Raw genomic sequence first — 23174 nt, 5'->3', positions numbered from 1 at the left:
CTCTTCTGGTCCTATTGGTTTGATGGCTTTTTCACTTCTTATTAAAGAATGCCAGCCTGTGAACTCACATTTCCCAGCACTGGACCCTCTGGCATTAGGCAGTCCTATGCCAGTACCCCTGGCATCAGGCCGTCTTGCTCTAATTACATAGGTTGGTTTTATGCTGATTTCGCAAGTAAATACTAGGCAAACCAATTTGCAGACTGTTATATGCCTAGCCAGTAACCAGTAAGTGACTAAAAGTAAGAATCAAATCTTGTGTTTGAGAGGTAAGTACCTTAAACATGATGACAACCACCAAATCCCAAAGGCAATAGCTGAAATCCACACTGTTTTAACTCCACAGTAGTGTAGTTTCATAGGTAAATACTAGGCAATCAGTCTACAGCCTATTACATGCCTAGGCAATAATCATACAGTGACCAAAGATGCAAATCAAACCCTGTGCCTTGTTTTTGTGAGCTAAACACCTTAACCATTATGCCAATCCCCGAAGATTATTTATGTGAAATAAACTGAAAAAGGAAGGAGGAGGGGCTTATAACACCTGAAGGGTTAAGAATTCCAGTTATGTTAACATCTGCAGATGACATTATAATAATTGCAAAAAAAAAAAATTGGATAAAAGAAGTAATGATTTGTACGGGTGTCTAGAGGTGACAGGGGCGGCTTTAAATAAAGAGAAAAGTAAATGTTTAGGTGATGTAAAGATGAGGTGTATATATTTTACAGTGAATTAAACTTCTGTATTAGGTGTAAAATTTGGGAATAAAAATGTAAGTAGAATTCAGTGAGGAAAAAAAAACAATAGAAGAAGTAAAACACATCTATCTTTTACGGAGATCATATAAATTATCATTCAGAAAAAAAGGCTTATTTGATAAATTCAGTAGTAGTGGGAAAATATCATACTTAGCAAGTATATTTATGTTGACAACAGTATTTGAAAGTGAATTATTGCAGTTCATTTATTTATTTTATTTATTTTTATTTTATTTTACATTTGTTAACCGGGAGGATCCGACTGGATACATGTCCATTTTCAGCGGAGGCCCGGGGAGAAAAGCTCCAGACAAAACAATACATCAAGTCACAGAAAAAAACAAATATTCGTTAAGTAATACAGGTAAGGTTTAGTTTTCAATAATCAAATCAGTGTAAGGTTAGTAATTATAATATATTCATTCTATGATTCAGTAGATATCCCTGAAGCCCCAAGACTGGGAAACAATGTATGTAGAGAGAGATAGCTAGCCCGGATTAAGACAGTAGCAGGTACGTGTTGATCGTAGATGTAGTTTTAGTTTGGTCTTAAATAGACTTAAGGAGGAGAGTGAGGTAATATCAGGGGGAAGTTTGTTCCAAATTCTCCCTACTGAGTTGGTTAGAAGAGAAACTCGCCATGTTATTAGTTTTGCAAGTTTGGATGAGGAGGCGGCAGGATGACCTCAAAGTTCTAGGGTTATTGCAAAGGGAGATAAGTTTTTTGAGTGAGGGAGGGTAGTCAGGGTTATAAATTATTTTGTGGGCAAGGACTAGAAGGTTATACGAAATATGTTTTGGTAACTCAAGCCAGTTAAGCTGGGTTAAATTGGTGCAGTGATGGGTTCTGTATGGTAATCCGTAACAAACCTAGCAATATGATTATAGCAAATGGTGAGTTTGTTCATGACTGTTTTATTAATATTCTGTAGTAAGGGGGATGCATACAAGAGTGTGGAGAGAAGATGGGTTTGGGCAATGGCAGATTTAGCTTGGGGGGTCAGGAATCTATTTATTCTATATAGCGAGCCTAGTTTTTATTGATGGATTTAATCATTAAGTTTACATGAATGTAATTTCAGGTTGTTGTCTATAGTTACCCCTAGTAATTTTGTCGAGGGATCCGGAGATATAATAGTCCCATCCTTTGATTGGATCGTAAAATTAAAGGGGCTTGACCTTTGTGTCGGTGAGAACAGCAACATTTTTTTTTTTGGATTAAGTATCAGGCTAGAGAGCCAGTTTTCTATTTTACTGAAAGTGGTTTGGGTCATAATTTGTAGCTCTATAGGGGTTGTACCAGTGCAAATCAGCGAGAATCATCAGCGTATTGAAGGCAACTGGCATTTGATACAACTGTGTGTAGATCATTAATGAAAATCGAGAAAAGTAGTGGTCCTAAAATTGATCCTTGAGGGACTCCCAGAGTATTGGGAAGTAAGTTAGATAGTTTATTCTGCCATTGTACTGCTTGTTTTCTACCATTTAGATAGGAACTAAACCATTGAATAGAAGTAGTATCTAGACCAAATGAGTGTAGAGTATCAATTAGTAGTTTGTGGTCCACCATATCAAAGGCTTTGGATAGATCCAAGAATACAGCTGAGGAGATAATATTGTTATTATGGGGTGTTGATGGTATTGGAGAAGGCAAGAAGGGCAGAGGTGGTACTATGGAGAGGTCTGAAACCATGCTGAGTGTCGGCCAGTAGGTGATTGGCAAGTAGGTGTTCCATAACCTGTTTTTGCACACATTTTTCCATTATTTTAGATATGGGGAGAGTATAGAGATGGGCCTGTAATTGGAGAGGTCTGTGGAAGTGCCTCCTTTATGGAGAGGAATTACATAGGATACCTTCCAGATGTCAGGGATTTTGGCCTCTGTAAGGTGCGATTGATGAGTATTGACACTGGGAAGGCAATCTTTCAGCTGCAGCTGAAGTTGATCAGCTGACAGAGTGGTGGGTTTAAGTTTTTGATTAATTTACAATAAATGAGGTTGCTACAGGTTGAAAGGTAAATGGGGAGTGTTTTATTGGAGGGAGTATCAGGAGTATGAGAGTTACGTGGCAGTTGATTGGAGAGGGTTTGAATTGTCTCTGTGAAGAAGCAATTAAAGCTGTTAGAGAAAGTTCGATGGTTTGTCTATGAGTGTGGCAGGGACAGGGTGGTAGAGCGACCAGGGTGAAGAAGATTATTTAACCCGCCCAGAATTTTGTGGACAGTTTTGATGTTCAGTTTGCAGTTTCAATAGTAGTGCCTTTTATCAAGTAAAATTAGTCTTTTGGTTTCATTCCTAAGTTGTCTATAGGTAGTAAGATCAAGAGGAGTTTTAGTACGCCAAACAGACCATGCCTTATTTCTGAGATGCATTTTCTGCCTGGTTTTTAGAGAGCCAGGGACATCCCCTGACTTAGTTGTTTTGAGAATGGGGCATGATAGTTAAGAATCTCTAGGAATTTTGTGTTGAAATACTGAACTGCTTCATCTAATGGTAGATATTTAAGTATTGTCCAGTTACAGGAATTTAGTTCTAGTTGAAATTTGGTGGTCGAATTGTTTTTTATTCTGACAGATCTTAGTGTGGAGTTCTTTGGGATAGTAATGTTGTGCTTAATTATGTAAGTGAGATGGTGATCACTAAGGCTATCTGGGAGGGTGCCAGAAGTATATTGTTTGGGATCACTATTAATAAGCATCCAATCCAGTATACTCTCTTTTGGTTAGATTTGTCTATCCTGGTAGGAGAGTTAATCATTTGAGTGAAGGAGTATAGGTTTATTTGAGTGGAAGGGGCTTGAGAGGAGCAGGAAGTCCAGTCTATGTTAAAGTCCCCAAGAACTATGGTTTCTTGAGGAAGTGACTCGATAGCCAGTGCAGGGTAGCTTCAAGAGTATCTATGTTCTTACCTGGGGGAATATACACACAGATTATATAGATAAACTTAGTTACGTTGATTTGTAGCTTGGAAATAAGGATCTCCGCATTGTTAATCTGAGGTGGTTGAGTGACATCGATAGAGACAGTTAGATCAGATTTATAGAGAATGGCTACCCCACCTCCTTTCTAGAGTTTTGGTCTCTCCTATGTATGTTGTACCCAGGATAAGTATTTCGTTGTCCAAAGTGGATGGTTTTAACCAAGTTTCAGTTAGGCACAGGATATCAGGGAGAGGTCAGCCATGACTGCATGAAGTTCATGTACCTTATTGTTAATACTTCTAATGTTCAGATGGCAGATGAAAAGGGAATTTGTAGGGCGAGCCAATAAGGGATAGGCTAAGTGGTCCTTGAAATGGATGAGTTTTGGAGAATATTGGCAGGACCAGGGTTAGGATGTATGTCCCCATGTCTTAGCAAGTTTTGTCTTAGTTTGGAGATGAGTTTCAGGAATTTATTCACTATTATGTAGGAGTTCTTTTGTTTAAGGTTAATATTATTTGAAGTATAGGGTATGGAAGAATAGTGCAATAAGTTGTATTAGTCCAAGTACCTTGAATATGATAAAAGTTTAAAAGAGTAAGTTCAGGGGCATTGGACCCGGCCCTGGGAACTGTGATCCCTGAGAGAGTTTGGGTTTCATACAGAGTTGTAAGATAGGAGGTTATTAGGATTGGTGCTAGTATGCAGTACCACATCTCTAGAGAATTGTAGTAGATGGTTCACAAGGAAGCACTTGCAGGTAATAGTGAGCGAATAGAGAGCTAAGGCTCTGAGGGAGTGAAAGATGAGTCGGGTGTGGATAGTAAGTGGAAGACTAGGCAATGAGGGTGTGACAAAACTGTAAAATAATAAAAAAATGATGGGGCAAACTATGTATTTGCACATTTGAAAATATTTGTAAGTACATAAATATGCTGTAAAAAGAATTATTTTATATATATGGGAAAAGGACCCCTAGTCTTTTTGATAAGAACTGTGGGCTATTTTATAATCAACCTGAGGTACCACCAACTCAAGCACTGGGTTCCTTGGTTCAACATCTCATCCGAAGGATAGCACACTGAGGTGTGCCGCATCCCCCTTTATCTAATGTGGGAGTAGAACCCACAGCTTTGTGCACCAAAAGTGAATGTGGTACCTGTTGGGCCACGAACACTGCTTTAACCTTTATTTTTCCAGCAGTCATCACTAAGATGGTTGATGACTGTAAGTTGTTTATCATCTTACATTCTTCTTTAGACAGTGACATACTTCAGTGTAGGCCTGATGAGACTAATGTCTGGTCTGTCGACCATGGGCTAAATTACTGCTAATGAATGCAGTGTGGTTTTGTAATGTAAGTTCATACCATGTTAAACACATCCCTTTAACAGTCAGTTCAGTCATCAGATATCTGCATACCTTTGACGATGTGTAACTTGTAGTGAGGAAATCCTTCTTCCTTGTACAGCTGATTTCTAAAAGCATATCCTATTTGAAGAAGGCATGATTCTTGTCTGTACAATCCTCATTAGACACATTATAGAATATTGTGCCCTGCCCCCATTATCCTGTCTAACCAGGAAACCACAAAGATTTGTCACCAAGAAAATTGTTGGCTTAAACTTCGTAAGCTACAAAGACAGTCTAATGAGCATAGGAACATACAAACAATTTGAGACAAGCAGTCACAGAAACTGTATGCCCTGTGTATCATTAAGCAGACACACTACTGAGCAGGTCTGTACAAGGTAACCATGGTGTACATTTATGCCTGTCATCCAGTCATGAAGAATAGTCTTAAAGGTAGACAAAGTAGTACTTTGCTTGATGCTGAAGTAGTTATTTATTCCACAGGGTGGAAATGCGGAGTTAGGAACCTATCCTTCTAGTAAGTCTTGTTTATTTGTTGGTGTGTATTTAGGTCCCTAGTGTGCACATTTGTAGACCCACTGGTTTTGCCAAGAAAAAGAGGTCAAGTAGTATTATTTTTTCATAGCTAAAAAGCTAGACCCAGATCACCTCTGAACAGCCTGTAGGCTATTGAGTATAAGGAGAGTTGGGCTAATCTGTCAGTATAGTTGAAGGATAAGGGCTTTAATAGTCTTGGTTAAAAGTCATTAGCATCTTTCCATTTGAGTGATATGCTTGGATTTGGTCATATCAAAGGGACATCATATTTGATGATGGACCTGATAAGAGAGGACTACAGTAGTAATATGACTTCTCTGGATGTTGAAGAGATCCCCTTGGAAATTAAATGGGACAGATAGAAGTATTTATTGACTGCCATGGAGACATGATGATCAAATGAGAGAGTTGTCCACATATATGGGGTATATGCATGGGCTAGATTTGTAAGGCCAAGTCTGTTATAACAGTAACTGCACAAAGCAGAGTAACACTTGCAACACGTGAAGTGGCAACAGCTTTTTTGCTGAACACTGCTATACTGTACTTTTTGAATTTTTGACCATTTTTAGTATATCAGGTATATCCATATTTCCAGCAGTTTAGTATCACTGGATGAGTGGATAACAGTGCCCATCCCTGAGTCATCAGCAAACTTGGCCAGCCATACTTTCAGGATGTTGACTTGCATGTCTGAAGAATAAATGAGAAACAGTACAGGGCTCAGCACTGATCTCAGTGGTGCCTCACTAGTTACAGATTTATGTTCACAGAGGGTACCAGAACTTTTCATACCTTGGGATCTGTGGGATACTCAATTTGCAATCTAGCAGGCAGTGTATTGGTTTACATTAAGGTTCACTAATTTTCAGTAATACCTGCATGGGGGCAGTGTCAAAAGCTTTGGTGATGCTAAGGTAAGCAATGTGCACAGAGGGACCACTGTCCACAGGCTCTGCATCCTTTTCAAATAAATAAAACCACAAGAAATAAAAATGAAAATCAAAATAAAACCACAAACCAGTGACCCAATAAAATGAAATGTATTCATTCTCTGACGTCTCGGCTAGTTTGCCTTCAAGGAGAATATACACACACAAAAACAATCACTGTAAATAGTGCATCTACTCAGGTTAATAACAATCTATTATATAATTAAACATTTAAAGAAGAAATCTCCAATTTAATTCTAAATTCATACCCTTTGGTATCAAAGTATCAAATTTGAGAATATAAAGGGCTTCTTTATAAAGACGTCTGTTTTTAAAACATACATCAGAAAAAGCATATTTCGTTGGCTCAACTTTTTTCCAAAATTGTCCCCCTTAAACCAGTGGATATACCTTGATGTACTTGATGGAAATGTGTTACTACAGAACTAGTCTCTTTAAATTTTACTATATCTCTCAGATGTTCTAAAAATCTCACTTTAAACTCTTTTTGTCTGACCAATGTAAAATTTATTACACGGGCATCTCAAAGCATAGATAACACCACTGATGGCACATTTAAAACAATCTTTAACCATAAAAGCATGTCCATTTATTTGATCAAAAGAGTTGACTATATATTGGCATGCCTTACATCTGCCACAAACAGTAATGCCCAACCTAATGTTCTCACTATATATCTGCACTGGGGGCATAGAAAATTTCCCTCTTGCTATGAAATTCTTAATAGATCTTCCTACCTTGAAAGTAAATTTCAACCTATCTGGTAACCATGTTTGAGAATTATTGATATTCTGCATATACTGCCAATAATATTTTACCAAATTAGTTAAAACTACACTAAAGCAGCTATAAGTTGAAACAAAATAAATATCAGTCTCATTCTTAATCATAGTTCCATTTTTCCTATGTTTACCTACATGATGTATATTATCTCTTTCTTGCATTTAATTAACTGCCCTATTAATAATAGAGCTGCAATAGCCCCTTCCTTCAAACATCAGTCAAGTTCTCAAAATGTCCTCTTGCAATTCACTGAGCTCATTACATAGTCTGCTGTGTTGTTATGTTGTGTGCTGTTATCTATGCTTTGAGATGCCCCTGTAATAAATTTTACATTGGTCAGACAAAAAGAGTTTAAAGTGAGATTTTTAGAACTTCTGAGAGATATAGTAAAATTTAAAGAGACTAGTTCTGTAGCAACACATTTCCATCAAGTACATCAAGCTATTTCCACTGGTTTAAGGGGGACAGTTTTGGAAAAAGTTGAGCCAATGAAATATGCTTTTTCTGAGGTATGTTTTAAAAATAGGCTTCTTTATAAAGACTCCCTTTATATTCTTAAACTCGGTACTTTCATACCAAAGGGTTTGAATCTGGAATTAAATTGGAGATTTCTTCTTTAAATGTTTAATTATATAATTGATTGTTATTAACTTGAGTAGATGCACTATTTATAGTGATTGTTTTTGTGTGTATATTCTCCTCGAAGGTAAACTAGCTGAGACGTCAGAGAATGAATAAATTTAATTTTATTAGGTCACTGGTTTGTGGTTTTATATCCTTTTCAAATAAGTCTACTAAGTTCTGGAGACAGGATCTGCCCTTCACAAAACCAGACTGAGTGGGTTCTATTTCAGTGAAGCTGCATTTGCCTGTGTAAGTAAATCCTGCTGTGATACATTCCATGATTTGTATATAAGGCTGATGAGGCTGATGGGTGTAAAATGACCTGGGTCTGTAGAGGGGCTTCATTTATATAGGGAAATCACGTGGGCTGATTTGTAGGAGTTATGCACAAACCCTGTGGATAGGCTAAGGTTGAATAGTTTAAGTAGAGGCTGAGATAGTGCATACTTGGCACTGAAGAGAATACAGACACCATTATCTAGTCTGTGTTAGTGTATGTATATATATATATATATATATATATATATATATATACACACACACACACACACATATATATATATATATATATATATATATATATATATATATATATATATATATATAGATATATTTGCATATGACACGGATTCTCTGACTTATGATCATTTCAAAAGACACTTTAAAGGATAGTGGGGGCAACAGTGTGGATAGATTAGGTGGAGTAAATGTATGACTATATTTGTCTGTTAATATACTGGCAAGATCCTTGGAATTAGAATGAGTGATATTATTATTATGGATGATGTAAGTGCATTATTGAACATTTTTCCTTAATTTTCAGATATAACTAAAGAAAGATTTGTAGTTTGCTTTGGTATCTGTAGGGATCTTGAGTTTGTACTCTGGTTTGCATTTTTAAGTTCCTTGCAAGTATCTTTCATTGAAAACTTGAAGTAGGATGAAGGAGATTTGTTACAACTTTTCTCTTTTTTTTTTGTTCTTTTGTTATTCAGTTTATTAATGTGAGAGTTCCAGCAAAGAAGTTTATTCCTGACTGTGCCGTTATATTTAGGGCAGGCACAGACTTTTGTAGTCAGCTGTTTAGGTGCTGGTAACAACTGGAAATGAATACAGTAGCCCTTGCAGTTGATTTCATTTGTGGGGGCTTGTTGGGAGTGTTGTACAGGTGTTCTACCAGCTGAAGGTGGTTTGTCCCAGAGAATCCCCCAGAGCTGGTCTAATTGGTCTTAGCTTGATGGTCTAAGCCTGACAGAGAGCATGATTGTTAAGTGGTCAGATTTAACCAAAGATGAGAAAATGCATGGTGGGGTATATGCATGGGCTAGATTTGTAAGGCCAGATCAAGGGTATTAGAGTCTATAGTGGGTAGTTTTTTTTTCTATTTTGTCTTGTGCATTGCCATTTTCAAAGTCTAGGAAACATTTAACATATCAATTTTTAGAGGTGCAAGTCTGCCAGTCAGTGCACGGGTAATTGAAGTCCCCTAGAAAGAAGGTATTTGGCTTGATATGACCCCTCAGTGCCATTTAGGTAATTCTCATGATTTTTGGGTGACATTAAGGGGGATCTGTTGTTGGCAATGAAGACATAGTTGGATTGGATTTGTTAAGGGTAATTTTAAGTCCTGAAGCTCTGTGTTATGGATAATTTGACTTCCTGCTGTATTCTGTCTCACAATTCCTACAAAGATTTACATGTAATGTGTTTCTTTTGTTTTATGGATTAACTACAGTGAAGGTATGAAGGTAAACAAGCAAAGCCCTCTGTGCCTTTTTATCGACACCTCAGTGGTTTTCACTTCTAGAGGTGCTGGATGTTCTTTGTGTTTCACTGTTGCAGTCATCACATTTGGGTTATCTGCCTGCAGGTAGCCCTTAGCTGACCTGAATACCAGAGTCTTGGGATTTCTGCATCAGATGCTATTGCTTCTTCTATGATGCCAGGTTGTCAGGGGTATAAAACATGCAGCCAACGCCATTACATCAGTTTTTCTTGCTGTGCGGTGCCTGAAGCAGAAGCAGTTCGCAAGTGCCGGTCTGCCGCCTCCTGAAATTTTCATTTCTCAAGTTTCAGACCTGAAGTCTTCTAAGAGATAAGTACCCCGTTGGGGATCCTTTTTTCTTGCTCTAACCGATGTCAGAAAAAATGAATAATTGTCTTGCCTGTGGAAAGCAAATACCTCACAGAGATTTTCATTCTTACTGCGTCACCTGTTTAGGCCCAGACCGCGACGTCCCTCACTGTCGGTTTTGTGCCTTGTTCAACGCCCGAACTATTCATCGTCGGGCTATTTTTGTCGCTAAATTCTTTTGCTCTCAATCTCCGTATTCCAAAATGGCTTCGATAAGTCATCTGACTACCGATCTTCCGAAAAAACGTAAGGATAAAGACAGAGACAGACCGCATATGTCCAAAACTGCTGATGACACTACTGTTAAGCTAGTCGCCAGTCTGTCAGTACTCAGTGAGGCGCTTTTGCAGCCCTGATACCCACTTTTACAGATTCGCAGGCCTCTACTGAGACCCATTCAGAGTCCGGCATGCCACAAGATACTTCTTCGACCAGCCAACAGATTGTATTCCTGGGAGCAAGCTTGAACACAACTTCCCAGATGGCATTCCTCACTCCAGAAAAACAAATATATTTGACAAACTACTTCAAGCTACTTTCCACCAAAACCCAGCTATCTTCAAGAAAAATACTGCTAGCCCTAGGGTTCATGGTCTCTTGCATTCTGATAATTCCATATGCAAGACTGCATATGAGGAAACATCAATGGTACTTAAAAAGTCTCTGGTATCAACATTCTCAGGACCTGGAAACAATGATTCCTATCATTCCTTGCTTAAGGACAGAGTTCCTTTGGTGGGCAGAGGCCTGCTACCACAACACGGGACTCCCTTTCATTCAACCCTCTGCCGCCCAAGCCCTAACAACAGATGCATCATACTATGCATGGGGGGCTCACATGGCAGGACAATGCATTCAAGGAAAATGGAGCCCAAAGCACATGCACATGAATATCATTCAAAAAAAAATGTTAGCTGTACAGAATGCTCTGACAGCCTTCAAAGGCCTTATTCTTCCAGGACAACTATTAGTAAAGACAGACAACACCACCGTTATGTGGTACATAAACAAGCAGGGGGGAACCCATTCCTACCCACTCTGCAGATTAGCCATGTCTCTGTGGAACACAGCCTTGAGCAACCAAGAGCACCTGCAAGCTCAATTCCTGCCAGGCAAACTAAATTCACTGGCAGATGACTTAAGCAGAATTCTCATGGACCCACACGAGTGGAAACTGGAACCCAAAATATTCAGGCTTTTGAGGAACAGATGGGGAGCACCAGAGGTGGACCTCTTTGCTTCCCCTCAGAACTATCAGTTGAGCAAATATTGCACCAGAACTCCCCACAGCCAAGTCTGGAAAGTGTATGCCCTGTTCTTTACCTGGGAAAGCCTCTCAATCTATGCCTTCCCCCCTCTGCCCCTCCTTTTGAAGGTTCTACTAAAGATCAAACAGGACAAGCCAAGGACAATCCTGATTGCACCAGACTAGCCACATCAGCACTGGTATCCTCTTTTGCACAGTCTGACAGTAGTGCCACCATGGCACCTGCCTCAGACCCCTTCCCTGTTGTCCCAGCAGGAGGGCCAGATTCTGCACCCTCAGCTACAGACCCTGAACCTAGCAGCCTGGCTCATCCCCTGAATTCCTTACCAGCAACTCTCAGTAAGCAGGTGCTGGATGTCATCCTTGAGGCAAAGAGGCCTAGTACTAGAAACTCCTATTTGGCAAAGTGGAAAAAATACTGCTCCTGGAACCAGTCTCAGGGAATGGACACAACTGTGCCCAGCTTACCTCATATACTAGATTACTTATCAGAAATGCTCCACAAAGGCCTATCCTTCTCTTCCATTAAGATTCATGCCTCTGCCATCTCAGCTCATTATAATACTGAGCCACCCCTTTTCTCTCATCCTCTGGTCAAACAATTCCTGAGAGGGGCCAAAAATCTAAGACCCCCCCCCCTCCCAGGAGAGCTTCCACTCCTGCCGGGGTCCTTAACTTTGTATTGGAAAAACTCACATTTCTGCCCTTTAAACCTGCTGCCTCAGCAGAATTAAAATTCCTCTCTTGGAAAACAGCTTTACTTCTAGCCATCACTTCAGCAAGAAGAGTGTCTGAATTTCAGGCCCTTATGGCCGTGGAACCCTTCATTATCTTCCATGTGGACAGGGTTTCCCTCAGGACTAACCCATCATTCATGCCCAAGATGGTATCTAGTGTGGCTTTAAACCAAGCCATTCATTTGCCAACCTTTTTCCCTAATCCTCAGAATAAACGGGAAAGGATCCTTCACTCCCTGGACATGCACAGGCAGCTCTGGTTCTATCTGAACAGGACTAAGCCTCTCAGAAAATCTGACCAGCTGCTAGTCAGCTTTGCTGCAGGGGCAGAGGGCAAGGCCATTTCAAAGCAAACCATTTCTAAATGGATAGCACACAGCATCCCTTTCTGCTACAAACACCATGGGAAGCCTACCCCACAGGGGATCAGAACATATTCCACTAGGGCTACATCAACCTCTACAGCATTCCTCAGGGGAGTCCCCACCAGGGACATCCTGGAAGCTGCAACCTGGAGCTCTGTACATACTTTCACCGAGCATTACCACTTACCTATCTTTTCTAAATCCAGAGCTGGATTTGCCACAGCAGTCTTTCAGGGCCTGATATCCAGCCCTAATGCTTCTTACCTGCCTCCACCCTTCCTTAGCTTTGGGAATCAATCTAAATTTGATGACTGCAACAGTGAAACATGAAGAACATAGTACAGTTGTGCACACTTACCATAAATGTATATGTTCGAGTGTATTCACAGTTGCACTCTTGGTTACCCTCCCTCCAGCCCCCCCCCGACTTCTCATTACTTCTACCTATCTTTTTTTATTTTTGGCATATCTTATATCATGTGTATTTGCTTTTTGCTGAGGGTGTTCCATACCAAGTAATTGTTTCCTATTTTGGGGGCACCTGACATCTGGGGCAGGAAAAACTGATGTAATGGCATCGGCTGCATGTTTTACACCCCTGACGACCTGGCATAGTGGAAGAAGCGACAGCATCTGACGCAGAAATCCCAGGACTCTGGTATTCTGGCCGGCTGAGGGCTATCTGCAGGCAGATACCCAAATGTGATGACTGCAATAGTGAATACACTCGAACATCTACATTTATGGTAAGTGCACACAACTGTACTTTTTCCAGTTCAGTGGTTAAACCTTCTGTTATTATTACCCGTTTGCTGGTTGATAGTATTTAATTCCATTAAAGCTGTTTCACCATAAGATGAGCAGTATAAAACAGATACGACATACTAAGAAGATTCACCATGCCTTGTACTTCTGCAGCAGAGAATTACGTAAAATGCTACTTAGTCAAAAAAGCTTTACTCTCCTCATCTTTCTGGAAGCAGGGAACATGGTGCTTACTCTTAAAGGGGGTGAGGTTTTATTATTTTTTTAATTTTGGTATGGTTTATTTTCAACAGCATAGTTTTTTGTGTACCTGGCCCTTGATCTAGTTTTCTGTACTTTCGTTGTCTGTCTCAGAGCTAATAGTTCTGTAGTGGGGAATTTGGTGGGGTAAAGTCTTCAGGGGGTGAAGGGGAAGATAAGGTTATAAGGTTTTGTTCAATACTTCTTTCCAATTTGGACTGTTTTTTAGTGTTTGCAGGCTGTACGTTAGAGAAATTCTTCAAGGATGTGTGCTATCATCCTAAGTTTTATTTATGTATTTAATTATGTACTTATTTTTGCATGTTTATTTCCTGCTCTTTGTGTGTATGTATCTTGAGTAGAGTGCAGCTAACAGGTCTAAAAGAAGAGTTCATATAGATTGTTTTTATTCAGTTGCTCCTTCAGTGTAATGTCTTAACTTCTAGGCAAGTAAATCTCTTTCAATTCCAGCTGTTAATTGGTATTAATGGGATGCCTTTTTACAAAGGATCCATGTATTCCTTTTTGGGTCTGTCACTCGGAAGAAAAGAAAAGAGTTGTGATCAAAGAACCTGATATACCCACATATGTTTGTGGTGGCCACAGAGGAATAATATACTCTGTTCTATGCCAAGATAGATGCCTAATGGATTGGGGAGACTACTTTGGCTAGTCCAGATGCCAATCTGGTAGCAGGCTCTCCATGCATATTGTTAATAGTGAAGCAAGGACCTGATACCTGAAGATCTCCCGTTAGGGTAAGTACCTCACAACACTTTTTTTTTCCGTGTCTCTTATCAGAGATGGGAATGATTTTATCTAGCTGACTACCATACCTGGTCTGTGTAATGTTTTGTGACCAACTTGTGGCCAGTTTCTAACACATAGCTTGTGGAGAAGGTGGATTACAGAGAAATAAGTGCCCCTTAACCCTCTGCAGCTTCTGCTGCTTTCCTTCACATTTTGGAGATGTCTGGAATAGCAGCCCACATTTTTGCATGCATGGCCTGAGCAATTTATTAATACACATTGGAAATCATACAGTAATGTCCAGCAGTATAGATGCAAGGCACATGCAATTTAAAGGGGGTTCTAAGACCAGAAAGGTATTTGCTTGTTTGTTTATTTCAAAATCTCTACAATGAACATGAGATCTGGGTAAGAAAGACCAACAATTTAAAATGCAGTCAGAAAAGACATTAATGCAGAACATTGCTAAACCATTTGTATTGAGTCACAGGTTGGCCTTGTGGCCTAATTGATCATTCGCCCTTAGATACAGAAGATTGTAGGTTCAAGTCTTCCTGTGTTCCTCAAAAAGCAAAACGGCAGTTTTGGGGGAGTAGGGTTTCGCATAATGATTAAGGTTTGTATCTCACAGATACAAAGTACAGGGTTTGATTCTAATCTCTGAGTGGTGGCAATGCTTATAATAGTCTGCAAACCAATACCCTAATATTTACCTATGAACCATACAGGCTTTTCCACATAAGTAACATGTAAAAAAAAAAAAGAAACAATTAATTGTAAAATAGTGAAACTGATAAACAATTTAAATTTACATTAACTATAGAGGGCTAAACTAAATAAGAAAAAGAAAAATCCAGCAGGCTTAGTAGCACAGTATTAAGGTGCTCTGGATATAGTTTTAGAGAAAAAGTAGTTTTCCAAAATGTGATAGAAAGAAGGTTATGGCTCCATGTTATTATTTGGGGAGTGAAAGTCTTCTCTGATTTCATATTCACCTCTATTAGGTGGAAAGTTTACATATACAGTAAAGGTATGTAGGCTGTGAGGAGAGAGAAAAGAACGGGTTTTCTGTTCAGATGCTATGTACGGTGTTGTGATTGCTGAAATTTGTAAAAGCCAGAGTTGCTTAGGAAAAGGCCAAGACGTTAGTGAAGAAATCTTTGCATTTATCAGATGATATTCATAAAATTTTCCCTGGCCTTTAAAGAAACAGTAGTTTTCTGGCAGAAATGTAGGTTTAAGTTCATTCATCTGATATAATTCATTTTCTGATGTGGAGTTATACTAATTTTGACTTTAAGAAGTATTTAATACTGACTCTGTGCAAAGAATTACATATGTCTGCTGACATACCTTCTGTCAGGGTTGCCACAAGTTTTGTATGTGCTGATGCATTGTGACAGATGAATCTTTTTTCACCCTCCAAATTGGAGAGTAGTGCATTAAGGCATTGGTTTTGTATTGATGTTTTGTGATTTGTGGTTTTAGCTGCAGGGAAGACTTGTTATAAACTTTTGGCCTTAAAAACCATATTAATTCCACCTCAAGAGTCAGCGAAATAAGAGTGTGCAATGTTTAGTATTCATTTTCATTTTTTTCATGAGTATATCACTGTTATTTCTGTTCTGTTATTTTTTGCCAGGAAATTTAATTTCCTCAGCACTACCATATCTTCTCTTGCTCATGGCAAGTGACTGCATATTTTTCTCCTTTTCTTGTTTTCTAGTTCCCAAGGTTCCTCCAGAAGTGAGTGTCACAAAACATGAAGAAGTTCTAAAAGCAGGAGAACATTTTCACGTAGTCTGTATAATAAAAGATGTATTCAGTACAGTCTCAGGGCAGTGGCTTTCACCAAATAAAACTGTAAGTAAAATGTCTTGACTTGTTCTCTTCAGGGTCTGAAGTGTTAAAAAACAATGCTAGACAAAGTGAGTTAGTTTTTCTTAACTTACAAATACTTGTTTTTTCTCATTCGTCTTAATTGCAGTGGTCACCCATACCTCTCAACTGTACAGATTTTTGCAAAATGTCCAGATTTTGGCCTTAGATTTTTGGTCTGGTTTTCATATACTTGTGGTTTTTCTGGAAAATTAGTGGTAAATCATTACAGATTGTAGTTAGAAAATAATGACAGACATTTGGGTTTCAGACTTCATATCCTTCAGAAAATTCATGCTAATGCAAAACCTGTTATTCTATCAACTTTCTAAGTTTGTAACAGCAATATTTAAATATTGTCCTTATTTTTGTGCCTTTGACCCACTTTTATTTATGGCCTTGTCCAGATTTCTTCCTCTTAACAGGTTGAGAGGTATGGTGGTTACCAAAACCAGTCAGGATACTGGGATGATTATCTATATAAACCAGAGTTTTCCTGTCTCAAAATGCACATCTGTTTATTGACTCAGTGTACTAAACCTCCTTTCGGATACATTTTTCTCAAGTTCTAACCAGTGTACATGCCTCAGTTTACAGTAAGCATAAACAAGGACATAACTGTATTGCTATATTTGATTTTTGTTGCGTTCAGTGATCCTGTATCACTGTTCCTCTCTTTGTGGTCTATGCTAGCTGTTATTTAGACATCAGGCTTTGTTTAGTTATCATAAATTTATCATGAACCACTGTTCTCCTCCAATTGTCCTATATTACAGTGTCTCATTCCCCGCTACTGCCCCTAGTGCAAACTTGGGTTACCTTCCGGCAGTATAAGGTTTCCCAAAATTCAGATAAATGTGTCTTCTCACCTAGTAGTCATAAAGCTGTGATGTCACTTGAAGTGTATTGCTGTGTATTAGGTTCTGCTTATGTTACGTCTTCATTTTTTAAGCATTGTGAGTCCTGAGCACTTATGTGTACTCAATTTTCAGCTCATTCGTTATATGAAGAAATGTTTTGTGACTTGATGTATTAACGTTAGGCTATAGTGGACTAATACATTACAGTAACATAATTTGGTTTCAGATGCTATTTAATCGCATGCATCACATTTTATGCCATTTATTTTCTGTAACTATGCTAACATGATGGTGCTGATGTTTGTCACTTTAGGGGCTTCTATGTTTAGGACTCCACTGAAAATAGGCTGTCTCTACTTGGACATTGTTGGCCAACAGATAAGTGCAAGCAAACAAGATAGTAGGTTTTGAGTCCACAGCTAGCATACAGAAAAGAAACTAGGTATTACACCTCCAGTAGAAAACTTGGATTATGGTGACAGCAATGTTATGAGCAGTAACTAAGAAATATAGGAGTTGTGAAATCATCAAACAAGAAGAATGCTTGATGAGAAGCTTTGCTTGAAATTATTTCTTAATCAGGACATATTTCTTAAACGATACCTGAAATACCTTTAGTAGAGTTGCGTAAACATTAGAACGTGCTTGTTTTTAAGAATTTGTCTCAAACAGCTATTATTACTGTGACAATTCAAGATGTAGTTTTGGATGTATTTAGAAAGAAATGCAGGCGCTATTTTACCGTTATAAAAGAAGTGCAAGAACTTTGCTGTGGTATATTGCTGTTCATGCCTGTTCATTGCTATTTGGGAGACAAATAAACAAGCTTCTACTACATGTCTTTGAGTAACTGCTGGATGGAGTTCTAACTGGACAAGCACAATTGATTGTAGCTTCAACCTGGTGAAAAACAAACAAACGTTGTGTTCTGTGCAGGGTAGAACCCACCACACACACATTCCCTTTACTTATGTGCAACAACTTGATTGCTGCATAGCTGTGCAGAAAAGAGAATTCTCCCAATAACAGTAAATCACTGCCAATAGTTTAATAGAAACAGCTCTGGCAATTATTTCCTATGAGAAAATGCGCTCGGCAAGCTGCAGCTCATCTACTTATGATAAACGAGTTGCAGCCGTATGTGCCTCGCACTCAACCAGCTACCTCTAGGGAAGTTGCACAACCAACATGCCCTCCTCATATTTGTTGGAGAGGAGTCTTTCATTGCACTAACTGTTAGTAGAAAATAAGGCTTCAATGCTGAGAGTAAAAACACTTTAATATCCACAAGTCCACAAAAACAGGATAAAAGTAGGTTAGCACTTTCACAGTTGCGTGCTTCTTCAGACCTTAAAGGTTACTGTCCCATCACTCTTATTAGTCCTTAATGAGACTGTAAAATAAACCCCACCTAAAAACACAAAAGCACCAAGCACAACAGTGGCTTTTAATATCAACTAATTACACACAGATTAGTTGATATTAAAAACCACTGTTGCTCTTAGTGCTTGGTGCAGCCGTGAAAGCGCTAACCTTTTTTATCCTGTTTTTGTGGACTTGTGGGTATTAAAGTGTTTTTACTCTCAGCATTGATGCCTTATTTTCTATTAAGGACTTTACTTTTGTGTTTGTCTGGTTACACTACATTTTACTTGTTTTTATTGCATTAACTGTGTCTGTTGCTGTAGTTACTCGGTGTCCTGACTACCTTACAAGCCTTACTGCTGAGGGAGTGCGAGTTGGATAAGGAATATGCGTGTGTGTGTGTGTGTGTGTGTGTGTGTGTGTGTGTGTGTGTGTGTGTGTGTGTGTGTGTGTGTGTGTGTGTGTTTTGGGGGGGTTGCATACATGGATAAGTGGTGAGGGAGGTTAGTGGAAAAAAGGCTGAAAACATTAGCAGGCTAGTTTTACACTTAAAAGCTGAGAAATTAATTATTTAGAACTGCAAAATAAACTCAATGTTTAATATATATTTTTTTCCTTGCAGAAGTTTTTTTTTTGCAGAGGGAGATATAATTTTAGCTGTACATAGGTTCTCTTAGTATTAAAACTTGGAATGGCCCAGTAACTGCTTTGCCTGCTCGCAGACTGCTACTTTCATGTTAGACATTTGTCCACTGTAAACATATAGTTTATCACTAATTTGATTATTAAATAATTAACATAATTAACATGGTGCTAGTTGTTTAGGTATCATTTCCTAACCTCTGTCTGTCCGGAATGCATAACTTGTCAGTACAGAGCCCCTAAGAGGCTAATGCTGCCATGCCTTGGTAACCAGCATGAACTAAATCATTTTCCGTTCTTAAGGAAAGGATAATAGACATTTCCTTATGTACCACTTACTGACCTTCCACATTTATTATTTTATACCTGATATGCACTGTCTTTATTTCCTCTCATTCCTGTTTTAATTTTTAATTGGTAAACATAAAAATCTTATTTCAATATATTCTTTTCTGAATGAAATGCCCTACGTAATTTGATAAAAAAAATCATAAAAACATGACCAGAATTGTTGAAACAGTATCTCACTGCTTTGCTCATGGCGTGAGCATCTGCTGTGTTAAAGGGTTTATGTTAGCATTGTCACACATTCCTGCATTTGTCAAGTCATTACTAGAGACAGCTCTGGGACATGATCACTTAACACTCAGAAGACTCGTGAGACTTGTGTTTTGTTATCCAGTCCCCTGAGTAAGTTATCACAGCAGCTGGTATGTTGCTTTCTGTCATACTTATTAGGGCAGTGACCCCAGGTTAATCGTCATTATGGAAAAAAATAATAATTCAGTAGCTGATCTGGCTTCTACTTTATTCCTGTTGCTATCTTAAAATCCGTAAAAAATCAATATCCCATCATTTAGATTTATAGTGGTTGTGTGTTGTTTAAGGCATGACATTCATAAATGAATTGCGTACAATTACTGCTATGTTCTTGACATAAAAGCTAGCCAAATTGCTACAAATAAATGTATTGTCCAGATTTTTATGTTTCAGAAACAGTGCTACTGGAGTATACATCGTCACTATGCTTCTGTTTTCTCTCTCTCCTTTTGTTGTTTTCTAACATCTTGTTTTATTTTGCTTTCTGACTGTCTAACCTCTGAGTTGTAGTTTCTTTTCTCCAGGGTTACATTTGTTTTCTTCATTTCCTGCCCTTACTATATGACGTTCTACCAGCTGGATCTTTTCTGTACAACAAAGGATTAACCTTATTTTACAACTGCTCTGGCTTTGTAGAAGGGGCACCATAGAGTATCTGACAGATGTAGTGTGCAGGACACAGTGTTTTGTATGCCACACCAGCGTTCTCACCCACTTTGTGCAACACAGAGTCTACAGGCACTAAAAATAGTATTCTCTACTTCCCCAGACTATGCGCATTAGACACCTGTCCTCCGACCTGAAAAAGACAGTCTTGCTGCTGGCTGTCCCATTCACACGAAACAGACCTTCACTGATATGGCTACTGGATGCCCCCCTTTGGAGTCTGTTTTTAAAATGTCTTGATCATAGATCTCAGTTAATTTTACACTATATGTCATCGGGGATGCCTAAGTAAAGATATGGTGGTATAAAAATTAATTCCTGTGTATTTTATATACTCTTTACTTATGTGAAGTAAGCATACTCCCTTTTTTATGCTGGGAGATTTGTAAATGGGAAACATTCGTAAAACATAGCACAACATTATAAGTTAATTATGATAGAAATGAAAGCTGACTACAGCTATGAGATTGTAAAGGTAGCATTAATGCTAGAGAAAATGGTATCTAAAGGAGTGATCCAGTCAAATGCCATTCACCTTTTGTTAAAAAATAACTATCATCACATTTACTAAAATCAGTGACTTATTTTGAAATAGGAACAGAGCCCTTTTCAAGTTGGGCAACCTACAGTTTTAAAGCAGCCCAACAGAGAAAAATGCAGTTTTAACACAGAAGTGTAAGACTGTGAGCTGCTATATAGTTTCTTCCTGCTGTCCTACATTTGTTTCTCTTGGTTTTCAGTTGCAAACTAACCAGATTTACACAGTTCAGTTACCCAAATGGTGTTGCCGGGTCTCCCAGAAAAGTAAGTGTCCCAAGAAAACATTTGTGATTAACAGATTAGTAAGCAGTAGAAAAAGAATTACGATATGCACCTTCAGGACTTTCACACTTTGCACCGTAGTCATAAGAATTACATGAGTGTGCAGGGCTTTGTATTCACAGACAGGCTTATGTTGTACAACAAGAATGCACAAGACCCCTGCAGCTCTGCTCCTGTCCAGGAACTGACGACTTAACATGGTGGTCTTTTTAGGATGTGAGCGGTAATCTTGTCATATAAGGATTTTCTTGGGAGTGGAATGACCCAGAGTAAAGTATATTCATACTGTGGAACAATGTGGTTCATCAGGTATTATATTTGGTCCAGCAGGATAAGGAAAGTTAATGTCGGATATGCTGTGTGCTAGGAGGACCGAGAAGATTCCTGTATGTCTTTACACCATTCCTTTTGAAAGCAAGCCTAACCGCAACATTCAGGGAACAGTCAAGACTAATCTTTATTGTGCCTTCCTGGCCAAGAAAGGCCTGTTTTTGGATTACAGCACACAAGCAGTGCAGGAAAGCTCCCCAGTTCAAGCCAGGAACGTCTGCTTGAAACCTAGGTTGTACTTCAGAGGCAGCATCTTATTCAGATCCCTTATTCTTCCAGGGTCTTCTAGCCAGAATCTCAAAAGGTAATTGAAGCTGACAGAAACCTTGTAGATGACGTCCACCTGAGCAAAGCTGTATTTATTTATTTATATATATATATATGTATATATATATATATATATTTATTTTATTTATTGAATTTGTTGACTGTGGTAGAGTACTGATTAATTCTGACCAATTTCAGTCTCATTTCAGAGTCAATACTATGACCACTCATACAGAGTACATAAGATAACAAAAATATATAGTGACATTGAATAAAAGACATTGTTGTATTACAGAACCATCCTGGTCGGTCAGTGCATAAGTGGGCGTGGCTTGTGTGATTGACTTGACAAATGGCCGTGAGGTTGTATGCAAATGATCAGGATAAAGAAGTAGGAGTCAAACCACCACGAATAAAATCCAGTTCTTTAATGTAAAAGTAAAGATAAGCGCTTTCGCGTGCAGCCAAAAAGCACACTTCTTCAGATCTATCAAATAGAATTTTTAAAAGTCTTTTTATACAGAGTTATTTAATTAAAACAATCAATCAATTAATTAAAATCAATCAAACAATTAGTTAATTCATTATTCCATCTAAACTATTCAGTAGGGAATACATACCAAAGCTTATTTAAAGGCTAGCACTTTTACTAATGCTATTTACTGGGGGAATATATGTATTTTATCCCAATTCAAAAATCTTATAACAAGAGCTAATGTGTGGGATGTGTATCTATATATACTAATATAAACTGAATATATGCCAAATAAGTATATATATATATATATATATATTTATATATATATATAGAATATATAAACTCATCAAAAATCCTTTCAAAGTTAGTGTATTACATAATTATCAAATAGTATAAAACCATCTGACCATAAAGTAAAGCAAAAGGTAAAGGCAAATGATGCATGATTGACTGCCATGCAGACTTCACAGTGGTATCATGCATTCATTGGTGACAGATATTGAAATCAGCCCTGTGCATGTGATTTGTGAATGTTCCTGAAACTGAGAAGCTCCAGAGCCGAAAGAATTAAATGCTGCAATTCTGCTAGAGGAGAAAAACTTTTGTTAAGGATTTTGAATGCATCTTCACTGACAAGAATTGTAACTTTACTTCTGTAGCAAATCAGTTTACAGTTATCCCTAAACCTAACCCTAATCCTAACCTTAACCCTAGCCCTAGCCCTAACCCTAGCCCTAACTCTAACCCTAACCCTAACCCTAGCCCTAACTTTAACCCTAACACTAACTCTAGGCCTAACTATAACCCTAACCCTAACTGTAGCCCTAACCCTAAGCCTCATAGACCACGTCTTTCATAGCTAGAAAATAACAAAATCCTTCAGCAGAACTAGGTTATGCACACAGCATACTGCAGGAACAGTGGCACATCAGATGCAAGAAACAACACAAATTAATGTTAATGCTGCTGATTTTCCCAAAAGTTATACTACAAATGAATGCTGTAATCTCGCTGCCCTCTGAGCACAACAAAATACATCTGCAGTTTTGACAGT

At 38.4% G+C, this 23174-nt stretch overlaps 2 protein-coding genes across 2 annotated transcripts in view; one reads left to right on the top strand and one right to left on the bottom strand.

Annotated features, from left to right (window-relative positions):
* The window catches only part of LOC122801556 (mast/stem cell growth factor receptor Kit-like), a 591006-nt gene that overhangs the window by 267512 nt on the left and 300320 nt on the right, over positions 1-23174 (top strand). Inside the window, exon 3 of the mRNA XM_044070993.1 lies at positions 15939-16075. Within this exon, the coding sequence (XP_043926928.1) occupies positions 15939-16075 (137 nt within the window). The remainder of the gene's footprint in view (positions 1-15938; positions 16076-23174) is intronic.
* LOC122801555 (E3 SUMO-protein ligase RanBP2-like) overlaps positions 1-23174 on the bottom strand; it is a 2328503-nt gene that overhangs the window by 2205170 nt on the left and 100159 nt on the right. The gene's annotated exons all lie outside the window — the stretch shown is intronic.

This window comes from Protopterus annectens, chromosome 5.part0 (assembly GCF_019279795.1).
Source record: "Protopterus annectens isolate FY-2018-M chromosome 5.part0, PAN1.0, whole genome shotgun sequence".
Classification (NCBI taxonomy): Eukaryota; Metazoa; Chordata; order Ceratodontiformes; family Protopteridae; genus Protopterus; species Protopterus annectens.
Note: the sequence above shows the minus strand (reverse complement) of the source record. Positions and strands in the feature narration are given on the sequence as shown.